This window comes from Salvelinus fontinalis, chromosome 36, assembly GCF_029448725.1.
Source record: "Salvelinus fontinalis isolate EN_2023a chromosome 36, ASM2944872v1, whole genome shotgun sequence".
In the NCBI taxonomy this organism is placed as follows: Eukaryota; Metazoa; Chordata; class Actinopteri; order Salmoniformes; family Salmonidae; genus Salvelinus; species Salvelinus fontinalis.
Window position 1 is genome coordinate 23665983 of NC_074700.1, and position 15938 is coordinate 23681920.

Below are 15938 nucleotides of genomic sequence, written 5' to 3' on the forward strand. Positions count from 1 at the left end.
ACAACTGTGTAGACTCACAAGCTCGATGTAGTCTTTGCATGCTAGGAATATGGGATCAAACACTAAACTTTTGGCTACATTATTTATACGAATCTTTAGGGGTGTCAACCATTTTGACCTCTACCTCTTTTGAGGAAGAAATGTATTACTTGTTAAACAAAATAGTGGATTCGACTATTTCAGCCTTACCTGTTGCTGTGTATAAAATTCAGCACACAGCCATGCAATCTCCATAGACAAACTTTGGCAGTAAATTTACCTTACTGAAGAGCTCAGTGACTTTCAACGTGGCACCGCCCTAGGATGCCACCTTTCCAACAAGTCTGTTTGTCTTATTTCTGCCTTGCTAGAACTTCCCCATCAACTGTAAGTGCTGTTATTGTGAAGTGGAAACGTCTAGGAGCAACAACGGCTCAGAGGTGAAGTGGTAGGACACATAAGTTCACAGAATGGGATCGCAGAGTGCTGAGCGTGTAGGGCGTAAAACCGTGTGTCCTTGGTTGCAACACTCACTACTGAGTTCCAAACTGCCTCTGGAAGCAACGCCAGCACAATAACTGTTTGTCGGGAGCTTCATGAAATGGGTTTCCATGCCCGAGCAGCCACACACAAGCCTAAGATCATCATGCGCAATGCCAAGCGTCGGCTGGAGAGGTGTAAAGCTCGCGGCCATTGGAAACGCGTTATCGGGAGTGAGAAATCACGCTTCACCATCTGGCAGTCCGACGGACAAATCTTGGTTTGGCGGATGCCAGGAGAACGCTACCTGCCCCAATGCATAGTGTCAACTGTAACGTTTGGTGGAGGAGGAATAATTGTCTGGGGTTGTTTTTCATGGTTCGGGCTAAGACACTTAGTTCCAGTGAAGGGAAATCTTAATGCTTCAGCATACAGTGACATTTTAGATGATTCTGTGCTTTCAACTTTGTAGCAACAGTTTGGGGAAGGCCCTTTCCTGTTTCCCTGTGCACAAAGCGAGGTCCATACAGAAATGGTTTGTCGAGATCGGTGTGGAAAAACTTAACTGGCCTGCACAGAGCTCTGACCTCAACCCCATCGAACAACTTGGGGATGAATTGGAATGCCTACTGCAAGCCAGGCCTAATCGCCCAACATGAGTGCCTGACCTCACTAATGCTCTTTTAGCTTAATGGAAGCAAATCCCCGCTATGTTCCCACATCTAGTGGAAATGCCTTCCCAGAAGAGTGGAAGCCGTTATAGCAGCAAAGGGCAGACAAACTCTGTATTAATGCCTATGATTTTGGAATGAGATGTTCGACGAGCAGGTGTCCAATTACTTTTGGTCATGCAGTGTAGTTCAGTACTTGAATTATTTATTTAATACAGTCATTATTGCTCATCTTTATCAAGGGTGTCAGTAATTTCGGACACCACTGTGTACCGTACTGCATCAGGTTTCAAAAAGAACTTTGAACTTTTACAATTGACATTGGAACATTTTCAGAAACTATTTTATTTCTTGATGACAAAAATCATAGTTATCCATTTCTGATTACAATTTACATATTTACATAACAGTATTTACAGTGATACAAATTGTTTGGCAGACCGCATACAGTGTAATACAGAGCTAATATACAATAACAAGTAAACAAAGAAAAATAAATAAGTAAAAGCTATATTACTTATAACCCTCCATAACTATTGCTAGGTATAGAACGATCAAATGCACATTGATGAATTCAATCTTTTAAAGTGCACTAAATAAAATTTGATCCACTGTCAAAATGAATAAATATTCTGTTATGAGTATTAATACCATAGCTGTTTTAATCCTATATGTTTCAGGCATCCTGAGCTGGCCACCAGCGGTCTCTGTGGGTATCTGCTCAAACCCTCCTGGAAGACCATATGCTATACATACTTGGACAAGATAGGCAGAGACACCGTCTCAGAGCAGAGTATCTAGCAGCTTTACTGAACAACAGAGAGCTCTGGCTCATTCGGCCGTCATAAACAAGCAAGCAATCCTATGTGTATTTACCACATTTACATTCAATTTGTTCATACAGATGTAGGATCTTAATTTGATCACCCTGTTATCTCAGAACAAAATACTTAGCAGCTTTAAACCTCTAGAGTCCCAAAATGATTTGATGAAACATTGAATTTGGCCTTATTGCTATTAGCTCAAAGAAATGCATTGAATAATAGATTCACACATGGAAAAACAGATAGCCCCCCCCAATCTGTTTTTAAAGGAAGTTTGTTTTGAAGTGTCCCGATTTTCAGGAGGTCTCATGATCTGACAAACACAACTGTAGTTCTGCCACCTTTCACAGCAGATCCTGAAGGCCGATATCCGTGGATGCAATGGATTGAGACGCAGCCCATCAGGAAGGCCGATATCGACGGATGCAATGGATTGAGACGCAGACAAATTAAGATCCTGCATCTGTAGGCACTTTTTCTTGTGAGTAAGAGGATGCTACAAGTCATAAGATGTTCTGATCTGCGGTCTGTTGATCCTTACCTGCGGTAAAAAGAGATAGAAATTGAGATTTAGTGTGTGTGTGTGTGTGCGTGTGCGTCAATATTGAGAGATGTCGTGAGGCTACCCTCACGTATCTGAAATTACATGATCAGTTGATGTTTACTGATCATGAAAAGGACGCCGTTACTTGCGGTATAACTCTGATGACAGAGCAAAATGTGGAATAATCAGAAATGTGTAGTTCTGACTGTGCTCTTCAAGAGGTGATGACATTATAACCAAATAGTTCACATTTATTTAACGGTAGGCAGTTGTCAATGGTTTTAGCAGAGCAGGGAGTCTTCTTGCCCCCAACAGCCAAATAGAATGCTCTGCACCTTAATGTGACGCTTTATTGATAACAACCTATACTCACAGGCTGGCTGCCGGTGTACTATAGTACTATAGTGTACTCACAGGCTGGTTGCCGGTGTACTATAGTACTATAGTGTACTCACAGGCTGGTTGCCGGTGTACTATAGTACTATAGTGTACTCACAGGCTGGTTGCCGGTGTACTATAGTACTATAGTGTACTCACAGGCTGGTTGCCGGTGTACTATAGTACTATAGTGTACTCACAGGCTGGTTGCCGGTGTACTATAGTACTATAGTGTACTCACAGGCTGGTTGCTTGGGAAGTTGTGCATTTGGTTGTGGGGCTCTGAGGGGTAGTATGGTGGAGGATATCTTTCGCTCGACTCTGGGTTGGAGTTGTAGGTTGGAAGAGGACCGCTTGAGTGTTGGTAGATATTTGACACCCCATTGGTGTATGCTGGGTTATCGTACGTCCCTAGAAAAAGAAATACAGACCAAATGTAAAAATAAAATGTAGATATCCTTACATATAATATAAAAATCTTATTCTGAGATTCATTTATTGTCAGTTGTCAATACTACCATTAGTACAGTCACCACAGCCACTAGTACTGCAGTAACAAGTACCTCTACTACTTCCACTATATACCATAGAAATACTTTGAGACAATAGGAGCAAGCACACACATTTTCTTCAGGAACCACCCCCACACACAAAAAAATATATATAAGAAATAACAGAAAAACTAAGATGAGGTACCTGGGTGAGGTGTTGTGGTGGACCTGGTGTTGGGTGTGGGCCATTCAAAGTCATCCTCAAGCCACTGGTTTACCATCTCCTGCTTAGTGTCTTTATTCCTGTTAGAGGAGAGGAGGGTAGAGGAGACAGAGGGCAGGGTAGAGGAGACAGAGGGCAGGGTAGAGGAGACGGAGGGCAGGGTAGAGGAGACGGAGGGCAGGGTAGAGGAGACGGAGGGCAGGGTAGAGGAGACGGAGGGCAGGGTAGAGGAGACAGAGGGCAGGGTAGAGGAGACGGAGGGCAGGGTAGAGGAGACGGAGGGCAGGGTAGAGGAGACGGAGGGCAGGGTAGAGGAGACGGAGGGCAGGGTAGAGGAGACGGAGGGCAGGGTAGAGGAGACGGAGGGCAGGGTAGAGGAGACGGAGGGCAGGGTAGAGGAGACGGAGGGCAGGGTAGAGGAGACGGAGGGCAGGGTAGAGGAGACGGAGGGCAGGGTAGAGGAGACGGAGGGCAGGGTAGAGGAGACGGAGGGCAGGGTAGAGGAGACGGAGGGCAGGGTAGAGGAGACGGAGGGCAGGGTAGAGGAGACGGAGGGCAGGGTAGAGGAGACGGAGGGCAGGGTAGAGGAGACGGAGGGCAGGGTAGAGGGGACGGAGGGCAGGGTAGAGGGGACGGAGGGCAGGGTAGAGGGGACGGAGGGCAGGGTAGAGGGGACGGAGGGCAGGGTAGAGGGGACGGAGGGCAGGGTAGAGGGGACGGAGGGCAGGGTAGAGGGGACGGAGGGCAGGGTAGAGGGGACGGAGGGCAGGGTAGAGGGGACGGAGGGCAGGGTAGAGGGGACAGAGGGCAGGGTAGAGGGGACAGAGGGCAGGGTAGAGGGGACAGAGGGCAGGGTAGAGGGGACAGAGGGCAGGGTAGAGGGGACAGAGGGCAGGGTAGAGGGGACAGAGGGCAGGGTAGAGGGGACAGAGGGCAGGGTAGAGGGGACAGAGGGCAGGGTAGAGGGGACAGAGGGCAGGGTAGAGGGGACAGAGGGCAGGGTAGAGGGGACAGAGGGCAGGGTAGAGGGGACAGAGGGCAGGGTAGAGGGGACAGAGGGCAGGGTAGAGGGGACAGAGGGCAGGGTAGAGGGGACAGAGGGCAGGGTAGAGGGGACAGAGGGCAGGGTAGAGGGGACGGAGGGCAGGGTAGAGGGGACGGAGGGCAGGGTAGAGGGGACGGAGGGCAGGGTAGAGGGGACGGAGGGCAGGGTAGAGGGGACGGAGGGCAGGGTAGAGGGGACGGAGGGCAGGGTAGAGGGGACGGAGGGCAGGGTAGAGGGGACGGAGGGCAGGGTAGAGGGGACGGAGGGCAGGGTAGAGGGGACGGAGGGCAGGGTAGAGGGTACGGAGGGCAGGGTAGAGGGGACAGAGGGCAGGGTAGAGGAGAGGAGACGGAGGGCAGGGTAGAGGAGAGGAGACGGAGGGCAGGGTAGAGGAGAGGAGACGGAGGGCAGGGTAGAGGAGACGGAGGGCAGGGTAGAGGAGACGGAGGGCAGGGTAGAGGAAACAGAGGGCAGGGTAGAGGAAACAGAGGGCAGGGTAGAGGGGACAGAGGGCAGGGTAGAGGAGACAGAGGGCAGGGTAGAGGAGACAGAGGGCAGGGTAGAGGAGACAGAGGGCAGGGTAGAGGAGACAGAGGGCAGGGTAGAGGAGACAGAGGGCAGGGTAGAGGAGAAGAGACAGAGGGCAGGGTAGAGGAGAAGAGACAGAGGGCAGGGTAGAGGAGACGGAGGGCAGGGTAGAGGGGACGGAGGGCAGGGTAGAGGGGACGGAGGGCAGGGTAGAGGGGACAGAGGGCAGGGTAGAGGGGACATAGGGCAAGGTAGAAGAGACGGAGGGCAGGGTAGAGGAGACGGAGGGCAGGGTAGAGGGGACGGAGGGCAGGGTAGAGGGGACGGAGGGCAGGGTAGAGGGGACGGAGGGCAGGGTAGAGGGGACGGAGGGCAGGGTAGAGGGGACGGAGGGCAGGGTAGAGGGGACGGAGGGCCGGGTAGAGGGGACGGAGGGCCGGGTAGAGGAGACGGAGGGCCGGGTAGAGGAGACGGAGGGCAGGGTAGAGGAGACGGAGGGCAGGGTAGAGGGGACGGAGGGCAGGGTGGAGGGGACGGAGGGCAGGGTGGAGGGGACGGAGGGCAGGGTGGAGGGGACGGAGGGCAGGGTGGAGGAGACGGAGGGCAGGGTGGAGGAGACGGAGGGCAGGGTGGAGGAGACGGAGGGCAGGGTGGAGGAGACGGAGGGCAGGGTGGAGGAGGCGGAGGGCAGGGTGGAGGAGACGGAGGGCAGGGTGGAGGAGACGGAGGGCAGGGTGGAGGAGACGGAGGGCAGGGTGGAGGAGACGGAAGGCAGGGTAGAGGAGAGGAGACGGAGGGCAGGGTGGAGGAGACGGAGGGCAGGGTGGAGGAGACGGAGGGCAGGGTGGAGGGGACGGAGGGCAGGGTAGAGGGGACGGAGGGCAGGGTAGAGGGGACGGAGGGCAGGGTAGAGGGGACGGAGGGCAGGGTAGAGGAGACGGAGGGCAGGGTAGAGGAGACGGAGGGCAGGGTAGAGGAGACGGAGGGCAGGGTAGAGGAGACGGAGGGCAGGGTAGAGGAGACGGAGGGCAGGGTAGAGGAGACGGAGAGCAGGGTAGAGGAGACGGAGGGCCGGGTAGAGGAGACGGAGGGCAGGGTAGAGGAGACGGAGGGCAGGGTAGAGGGGACGGAGGGCAGGGTAGAGGGGACGGAGGGCAGGGTAGAGGGGACGGAGGGCAGGGTAGAGGGGACGGAGGGCAGGGTAGAGGGGACGGAGGGCAGGGTAGAGGAGACGGAGGGCAGGGTAGAGGAGACGGAGGGCAGGGTAGAGGAGAAGGAGGGCAGGGTAGAGGGGACGGAGGGCAGGGTAGAGGAGGCGGAGGGCAGGGTAGAGGAGACGGAGGGCAGGGTAGAGGAGACGGAGGGCAGGGTAGAGGGGACGGAGGGCAGGGTAGAGGGGACGGAGGGCAGGGTAGAGGAGACGGAGGGCAGGGTAGAGGAGACGGAGGGCAGGGTAGAGGAGACGGAGGGCAGGGTAGAGGAGACGGAGGGCAGGGTAGAGGAGACGGAGGGCAGGGTAGAGGAGACGGAGGGCAGGGTAGAGGGGACGGAGGGCAGGGTAGAGGAGACGGAGGGCAGGGTAGAGGAGGCGGAGGGCAGGGTAGAGGGGACGGAGGGCAGGGTAGAGGGGACGGAGGGCAGGGTAGAGGGGACGGAGGGCAGGGTAGAGGGGACGGAGGGCAGGGTAGAGGAGACGGAGGGCAGGGTAGAGGAGACGGAGGGCAGGGTAGAGGAGACGGAGGGCAGGGTAGAGGAGACGGAGGGCAGGGTAGAGGAGACGGAGGGCAGGGTAGAGGAGACGGAGGGCAGGGTAGAAGAGACGGAGGGCAGGGTAGAGGAGGCGGAGGGCAGGGTAGAGGAGGCGGAGGGCAGGGTAGAGGAGACGGAGGGCAGGGTAGAGGAGAGGAGACGGAGGGCAGGGTAGAGGGGACGGAGGGCAGGGTAGAGGGGACGGAGGGCAGGGTAGAGGGGACGGAGGGCAGCGTAGAGGGGACGGAGGGCAGGGTAGAGGAGACGGAGGGCAGGGTAGAGGAGGCGGAGGGCAGGGTAGAGGAGGCGGAGGGCAGGGTAGAGGAGGCGGAGGGCAGGGTAGAGGGGACGGAGGGCAGGGTAGAGGGGACGGAGGGCAGGGTAGAGGGGACGGAGGGCAGGGTAGAGGAGACGGAGGGCAGGGTAGAGGAGACGGAGGGCAGGGTAGAGGAGACGGAGGGCAGGGTAGAGGAGACGGAGGGCAAGGTAGAGGAGAAGGAGGGCAGGGTAGAGGGGACGGAGGGCAGGGTAGAGGAGACGGAGGGCAGGGTAGAGGAGACGGAGGGCAGGGTAGAGGGGACGGAGGGCAGGGTAGAGGGGACGGAGGGCAGGGTAGAGGAGGCGGAGGGCAGGGTAGAGGAGACGGAGGGCAGGGTAGAGGAGACGGAGGGCAGGGTAGAGGAGACGGAGGGCAGGGTAGAGGAGACGGAGGGCAGGGTAGAGGAGACGGAGGGCAGGGTAGAGGAGACGGAGGGCAGGGTAGAGGAGACAGAGGGCAGGGTAGAGGAGACGGAGGGCAGGGTAGAGGGGACAGAGGGCAGGGTAGAGGACAGGAGATGCAAAATATAATATTTTTACTACACAGCAAAATGTCCTAATTGAAAATACAATAATCAATCTTTCTCTAGTCTCTATCATTCTACTCCTCCTTCAACTCATCCCCACTTACCTCTTTTCCTTCTTCTTGTTCACCACCAGGAACACTATCAGGACACCAAATATCACCAGGACAACCACGGCAGTTATACTGATTCCGGCGTATAACCCAGCCTTGTGGATCGGGTAGTTACAGTCAGTCAGGTACCAGATTGAGTTTGTGTTTTTACAGCTGAAATAGACAGGACATATAGCTTTATTCTACTGTGAGGAAGTGGTGACCAAATCAAACTGTAGCGACGAATGGAATTCTCCGCAACAGTAAAGAATATATACAGTATTACATATAAATAACATTATAGGAGAGAATATATACAGTTGAAGTCGGAAGTTTACATACACCTAGGTTAGAGTCATTAAAAACTTGTTTTTCAACCACTCCACACATTTCTTGTTTACAAACTATAGTTTTGGGAAGTCGGTTAGGACATCTACTTTGTCTACGACACAAGTCATTTTTCCAACAATTGTTTACAGACAGATTATTTCACTTATAATTCACTGTATCACAATTCCAGTGGGTCAGAAGTTGACATACACTAAGTTGACTGTGCCTTTAAACAGCTTGGAATGATGTCATGGCTTTAGAAGTTTCTAATAGGCTAGTTGACATAATTTGAGTCAATTGTAGGTGTACCTGTGGATGTATTTCAAGGCCTACCTTCAAACTCTGTGTCTCTTTGCTTGACATCATGGGAAAATCAAAATAAATCAGCCAAGACCTCAGAAAAAAAATGGTAGTCCTCCACAAGTCTGGTTCATCCTTGGGAGCAATTTCCAAACACCTGAAGGTACCACGTTCATCTGTACAAACAATAGTACCCAAGTATAAACACCATGGGACCACGTAGGCGTCATACCGCTCAGGAAGGAGACACATTCTGTCTCCTAGAGATGAACGTACTTTGGTGCGAAAAGTGCAAATCAATCCCAGAACAACAGCGAAGGACCTTGTGAAGATGCTGGAGGAAATAGGTACAAAGGTATCTATATCCACAGTAAAACGAGTCCTATACAGACATAACCTGAAAGGCCGCTCAGCAAGGAAGAAGCCACTGCTCCAAAACCGCCACAAAAAAGCCAGACTACGGTTTGCAACTGCACATGGGGACAAAGATCGTACTTTTTGAGAAATGTCCTCTGGTCTGATGAAACAAAAATAGAACTGTTTGGCCATAATGAGCATCGTTATGTTTGGAGGAAAAAGGGGGAGGATTGGAAGCCGAAGAACACCACCCCAACCATGAAGCACAGGGGTGGCAGCATCATGGTATGGGGCGCTTTGCTGCAGGGGGGACTGGTGCACTTCACAAAATAGATGGCATCATGAGGCAGGAAAATGATGTGGACATATTGAAGCAACATCTCAAGACATCAGTCAGGAAGTTAAAGCTTGGTTGCAAATGGGTCTTCCAAATGGACTTCCAAAGTTGTGGCAAAATGGCTTAAGGACAACAAAGTCAAGGTATTGGAGTGGCCATCACAAAGCCCTGACCTCAATCTTATAGAAGATTTGTGGGCAGAACTGAAAAAGTGTGTGCGAGCAAGGAGGCCTACAAACCTGACTCAGTTACACGAGCTCTGTCAGGAGGAATGGGCCAAAATTCACCCAACTTATTGTGGGAAGCTTGTGGAAGGCTACCCGACACGTTCGACCCAAGTTAAACAATTTAAAGGCAATGCTACCAAATACTAATTGAGTGTATGTAAAGTGTATGAAAACTTCTGACCCAGAAATCAAAGCTGAAATAAATCATTCTCTCTACTATTATTCTGACATTTCACATTCTTAAAATAAAGTGGTGATCCTAACTGGCCTAAGACAATCCAATTTTTACTTGGATTAAATGTCGGGAATTGTGAAAAACTGAGTTGAAATGTATTTGGCTAAGGTGTATGTAAACTTACGACTTCAACTGTATCTCCTCTCCTTTAATATTACATTATATTTAACATACATACACTACCGGTCAAAAGTTTTAGAACACCTACACATGCCAAGAGTGTGCAAAGCTGTCATCAAGGTAAAGGGTGGCTATTTGAAGAATCTCAAATATAAAATATATTTTGATTTAACACTTTTTTAGTTACTACATTATTCCATATGTGTTGTTTCATAGTTTTGATGTCTTCACTATTATTCTACAATGTAGAAAATAGTAAAAATAAAGAAAAACCTTTGAAAGAGTAGGTGTTCTAAAACTGGTAGTGTACTGTATATAGTTATCTAGTATACTGAATATAACGTTTAGAACTTACTTGCATGACAGTCCGGCTCTGGTTACTTCACAGATACCGCTGTTGCAGTTTTTAGTGTTATTATGTCTGGGGTCACATGCCGTCAAACAGAGCAACTTCCCATCTTTAATGTAAGGCTCAAAGTATTTTGCAAAATCAAGGTTGATTGTTTTCTGACATACAGCTGAGAGAGAAGAGAGAGAGAGAGAGAGAGAGAGAGAGAGAAGAGAGAGAGAGAAGAGAGAGAGAGAGAGAGAGAGAGAGAGTGAGAGAGAGAGAGAGAGAGAGAGAGAGAGAGAGAGAGAGAGAGAGAGAGAGAGAGAGAGAGAGAGAGAGAGAGAGAGAGAGAGAGAGAGAGAGAGAGGAGAGAGAGAGAGAGAGAGAGAGAGAGAGAGAGAGAGAGAGAGAGAGAGAGAAGAGAGAGAGAGAGAGAGAGAGAGGAGAGAGAGAGAGGAGAGAGAGAGAGAGAGAGAGAGAGAGAGAGAGAGAGAGAGAGAGAGAGAGAGAGAGAGAGAGAGAGAGAGAGAATGTTTTTTACATATTTAATTTCCTTCTTGATCTGGTCTAAACTCTTATTTTGTTAATGAAAAAATATTTTCCCTATCTGCTGCACCATCGTTCCCTTCCTCCACTTATTCCTGCTTCCTCTAGTCTTCCGTCTGAATGTTCTCACCTTTCTCATCAAGTGCCGTTTCTTGTAGTTTATCCACTGACTCAACAGAAAACGTAGGACATCCTGAATCCGGAAGAGCTGAAAAAATATGATAATGATATTACCAAATGTTTTGGTCCATGTCTTAACAATGATAGTTTGATTTGAATTGTTGTGTGTATTTTGAAGGTGTGTTTTTAGATGTGCCTTTATGTATTGCTGTTACCTGGACACGATGTCATATTTTCCAAAGCTGAATTAACGTCTTCTACGAACTTCGTGTACTGTTGCTCAGCTCCTGGTTCATTCAGAACCGTCAGAATGATATTGTGTTTGACCTTCAAACTAAAGAAAGGAGGTTGAATTAAAGTCTTTGAGGTTATTTTGCACTTAATGCAACACTGTAACCTCTGTTTCTTCCCACAGTGAGGCCTAACATTTGTTTTTGTAAACTGAGGGTGTGGTCTTGGCAAACCCAACTACCACTAACCTATTTGAATTCTGTGGTAACCAGGGTTGGGGTCAATTCCGTTTCAGTTACAGTCAAGTCAGAAAGTGAACACAATTCCACATTTTCCTCATTGAAAAGCATTGAAGAATTTCAGTGTACATATATCTGAATAGACTGAAAATGAAATGGAATTAACCCCAACCATGGTGGTAACCAACCATCACCAAAAGCAAAGTCGAAAGGTGTTTATGTATCATAGTTAATGAATCACTTATTTAAATTACCGATATGATCCTGCCTTGGGGTTGTACAAGGGCTTTTCCATCTGAAAGCATCACAGAGCAAAATATCATCACTACACCATCTGCAACTTTCAGCTTCTCTGTGAAAAAGTATTATAAGGTATGAATAAGAATGTAAGAGGTTCTCCTTGCATTTACCCTTTTCTCCTCTATACCACGTCCCAAGCGTATGGTTATAGCTGACCCCTTACTGAGAGAACAAAAATAAGGGCGACCAATGAGAATAATCTCTGCATAATCTTTGTTTACATTTTCATATAACCTCATGACAACGTGGACAGGTTTTTGTACTGTCAATAGATCACCTTTATATAAGATATGGAGTAGGATAGGATACAGGGTGAAATTGTAGTTTTGTAAATATGTACCATGGTGATTTTGGTATGCTAGTCTAGTACCTCAAAGTTACGTTTTCCACTGTGAAATTCCGTATCCCTTTACTCCTGTAGTATTCCTCCATCTGAAATGTAAACAGTGGTCACTGCATATTCACGAAGACTTAAGATAAAATGAATCAACCCCATGGCCTCTGTGGCAATTAAATAGAAAATCACCTGCTGTCTTGAACAGCAGTTGTTATTTTTATTTTTTTATCCACATTGCTTTACAAATGTTTTATTTTACTTAAATGTATTTAACACTTAACTTGACATTAGTGTTTTGTCTTACCTCTGTTGTGAATGTCTTGACCTGGTCTGTGTATTCAGTTGAAGTTTTGTCATCATATGCTTCTATGTACGGGGAATTAGTTTCCATATTATTAACCACCGCTGTCCTATTGAGCGTACCTACAAGAAGATAAAGTGACAACATTTGTGAATGTATCATAACCTATTGACATATAAAATAGGTGAAGTACTATTTCTAATATATTATGCTTTCTAAGTTATCAAAGTGGAAAAAATCAAAGTCTTGTATTCATCACTTATCTATTTCATTTGCTGTGATTATTAACCAAAGGGAAAGTAGGATCTCAGGGCTGTTTTGGTTTCGCAAATTGTATTTGTTGTACAAAATGTCTCACATACCTGGCACTATGTCAGTTTTAAAATCTCTGCAGGTCTCCCCGTGGAAGTCAGGAGGACAGTTGCAAGACTGTCCTTCAGGTGTACCTCCGTTCTCACACTGAATTGGTGGCTTAGTGGTGGTGGCAATAGTAGAGGGAGTAGTAGGAGAAGTTGTACTTGGAACAGATGACTTGTCTGTAGTTACAACATCAGGTGTGCCTGGATTGGCTGTAGTTACAACGTTGGGAGTGCCTGGATTGGCTGTAGTTGAAACATCAGGTGTGCCTGGATTGGCTGTAGTTACAGCATCAGTAGTAGTTGGTTCGGCTGTAGTTACAGCATCAGTAGTACTTGGTTGGGTGTTAGTTACAGCATCAGTAGTACTTGGTTGGGCTGTAGTTACAGCATCAGTAGTACTTGGTTCGGCTGTAGATACAGCATCAGTAGTACTTGGTTGGGTGTTAGTTACAGCATCAGTAGTACTTGGTTGGGCTGTAGTTACAACATCAGTAGTACTTGGTTGGGTGTTAGATACAGCATCAGTAGTATTTGGTTCTGTGTTAGTTACAGCATCAGTAGTACTTGGTTGGGTGTTATTTACAGCATCAGTAGTACTTGGTTCGGCTGTAGTTACAGCATCAGTAGTACTTGGTTGGGTGTTAGATACAGCATCAGTAGTACTTGGTTGGGTGTTAGTTACAGCATCAGTAGTACTTGGTTGGGTGTTAGTTACAGCATCAGTAGTACTTGGTTCGGCTGTAGTTACAGCATCAGTAGTACTTGGTTGGGCTGTAGTTACAACATCAGTAGTACTTGGTTGGGTGTTAGTTACATCATCAGTAGTACTTGGTTGGGCGTTAGATACAGCATCAGTAGTACTTGGTTGGGTGTTAGTTACAGCATCAGTAGTACTTGGTTCTGTGTTAGATACAACATCAGTAGTACTTGGTTGGGTGTTATTTACAGCATCAGTAGTAGTTGGTTCGGCTGTAGATACAGCATCAGTAGTAGTTGGTTCGGCTGTAGTTACAACATCAGTAGTACTTGGTTGGGTGTTAGTTACATCATCAGTAGTACTTGGTTGGGTGTTAGTTACAGCATCAGTAGTAGTTGGTTGGGTGTTAGTTACAGCATCAGTAGTAGTTGGTTGGGCGTTAGATACAGCATCAGTAGTACTTGGTTCGGCTGTAGTTACAGCATCAGTAGTACTTGGTTGGGTGTTAGATACAGCATCAGTAGTACTTGGTTGGGCTGTAGTTACAGCATCAGTAGTACTTGGTTGGGCTGTAGTTACAGCATCAGTAGTACTTGGTTGGGCTGTAGTTACAGCATCAGTAGTACTTGGTTGGGTGTTAGATACAGCATCAGTAGTACTTGGTTGGGCTGTAGTTACAGCATCAGTAGTAGTTGGTTGGGTGTTAGATACAGCATCAGTAGTACTTGGTTGGGCTGTAGTTACAGCATCAGTAGTACTTGGTTGGGCTGTAGTTACAGCATCAGTAGTACTTGATTCAGTGTTAGTTACAGCATCAGTAGTACTTGATTCAGTGTTAGATACTGCATCAGTAGTACTTGGTTGGGCTGTAGTTGCAGCATCAGTAGTACTTGGTTCGGTGTTAGTTACAGCATCAGTAGTACTTGGTTGGGCTGTAGTTACAGCATCAGTAGTACTTGGTTGGGTGTTAGTTACAGCATCAGTAGTACTTGGTTCGGTGTTAGTTACAGCATCAGTAGTACTTGGTTGGGTGTTAGTTACAGCATCAGTAGTACTTGGTTCGGCTGTAGATACAACATCAGTAGTACTTGGTTGGGCTGTAGTTACAGCATCAGTAGTACTTGGTTGGGTGTTAGTTACAGCATCAGTAGTACTTGGTTGGGTGTTAGTTACAGCATCAGTAGTACTTGGTTGGGCTGTAGTTACAGCATCAGTAGTACTTGGTTCGGCTGTAGTTACAGCATCAGTAGTACTTGGTTGGGTGTTAGTTACAGCATCAGTAGTACTTGGTTCGGCTGTAGTTACAGCATCAGTAGTACTTGGTTCTGTGTTAGTTACAGCATCAGTAGTACTTGGTTGGGTGTTAGTTATAGCATCAGTAGTACTTGGTTGGGTGTTAGTTACAGCATCAGTAGTACTTGGTTCGGCTGTAGTTACAGCATCAGTAGTAGTTGGTTCGGTGTTAGTTACAGCATCAGTAGTACTTGGTTCGGCTGTAGATACAGCATCAGTAGTACTTGGTTCTGTGTTAGTTACAGCATCAGTAGTACTTGGTTGGGTGTTAGTTATAGCATCAGTAGTACTTGGTTGGGTGTTAGTTACAGCATCAGTAGTACTTGGTTCAGCTGTAGTTACAGCATCAGTAGTAGTTGGTTCGGTGTTAGTTACAGCATCAGTAGTACTTGGTTGGGCGTTAGATACAGCATCAGTAGTACTTGGTTCGGTGTTAGTTACAGCATCAGTAGTACTTGGTTGGGTGTTAGTTACAGCATCAGTAGTATTTGGTTCTGTGTTAGTTACAGCATCAGTAGTACTTGGTTGGCTGTTAGTTACAGCATCAGTAGTACTTGGTTGGGTGTTAGATACAGCATCAGTAGTATTTGGTTCTGTGTTAGTTACAGCATCAGTAGTACTTGGTTGGGTGTTAGTTACAGCATCAGTAGTACTTGGTTGGGTGTTAGTTACAGCATCAGTAGTACTTGGTTGGGCTGTAGTTACAGCATCAGTAGTACTTGGTTGGGTGTTAGTTACAGCATCAGTAGTACTTGGTTGGGTGTTAGTTACAGCATCAGTAGTACTTGGTTGGGCTGTAGTTACAGCATCAGTAGTACTTGGTTGGGTGTTAGTTACAGCATCAGTAGTACTTGGTTGGGTGTTAGATACAGCATCAGTAGTACTTGGTTGGGTGTTAGTTACAGCATCAGTAGTACTTGGTTCGGTGTTAGTTACAGCATCAGTAGTACTTGGTTCGGCTGTAGTTACAGCATCAGTAGTACTTGGTTGGGTGTTAGTTACAGCATCAGTAGTACTTGGTTGGGTGTTAGTTACAGCATCAGTAGTAGTTGGTTGGGCTGTAGTTACAGCATCAGTAGTACTTGGTTGGGCTGTAGTTACAGCATCAGTAGTACTTGGTTGGGTGTTAGTTACAGCATCAGTAGTACTTGGTTCGGTGTTAGTTACAGCATCAGTAGTACTTGGTTCAGCTGTAGTTACAGCATCAGTAGTACTTGGTTCTGTGTTAGATACAACATCAGTAGTACTTGGTTGGGTGTTAGTTACAGCATCAGTAGTACTTGGTTGGGCTGTAGTTACAGCATCAGTAGTCGTTGGTTGGGTGTTAGTTACAGCATCAGTAGTACTTGGTTGGGTGTTAGTTACAGCATCAGTAGTACTTGGTTGGGTGTTAGTTACATCATCAGTAGTACTTGGTTGGGCTGTAGTTACA

General features: G+C 47.9%; 1 protein-coding gene across 1 annotated transcript; it reads right to left on the minus strand.

Moving 5' to 3' along the window:
- Nucleotides 1–1313: 1313 nt before the first annotated feature.
- On the minus strand, nt 1314–14324 carry LOC129835486 (mucin-3B-like). The gene is made up of 12 exons (XM_055901123.1): nt 12520–14324; nt 12161–12279; nt 11890–11951; nt 11630–11681; nt 11474–11514; nt 10965–11083; nt 10760–10837; nt 10108–10270; nt 7862–8020; nt 3573–3670; nt 3118–3287; nt 1314–2495 (listed from the first exon to the last, which is right to left on the minus strand). The coding sequence occupies exons 2-12, from the start codon at nt 12245–12247 to the stop codon at nt 2451–2453; spliced, it is 1074 nt and encodes a 357-aa protein (XP_055757098.1). The 5' UTR covers nt 12248–12279; nt 12520–14324; the 3' UTR covers nt 1314–2450.
- Nucleotides 14325–15938: the final 1614 nt, after the last annotated feature.

Excerpts from the sequence above, each read along its gene's own strand:
- LOC129835486 (XM_055901123.1), bottom strand. The coding sequence starts at position 12,247 with ATGGAAACTAATTCCCCGTACATAGAAGCATATGATGACAAAACTTCA. Across the intron at positions 11,515-11,629 it reads GTGGTATAGAGGAGAAAAGG|ATGGAAAAGCCCTTGTACAA; the intron begins GTAAATGCAAGG and ends TGATGCTTTCAG. Across the intron at positions 3,288-3,572 it reads CACCACAACACCTCACCCAG|GGACGTACGATAACCCAGCA; the intron begins GTACCTCATCTT and ends TTCTTTTTCTAG.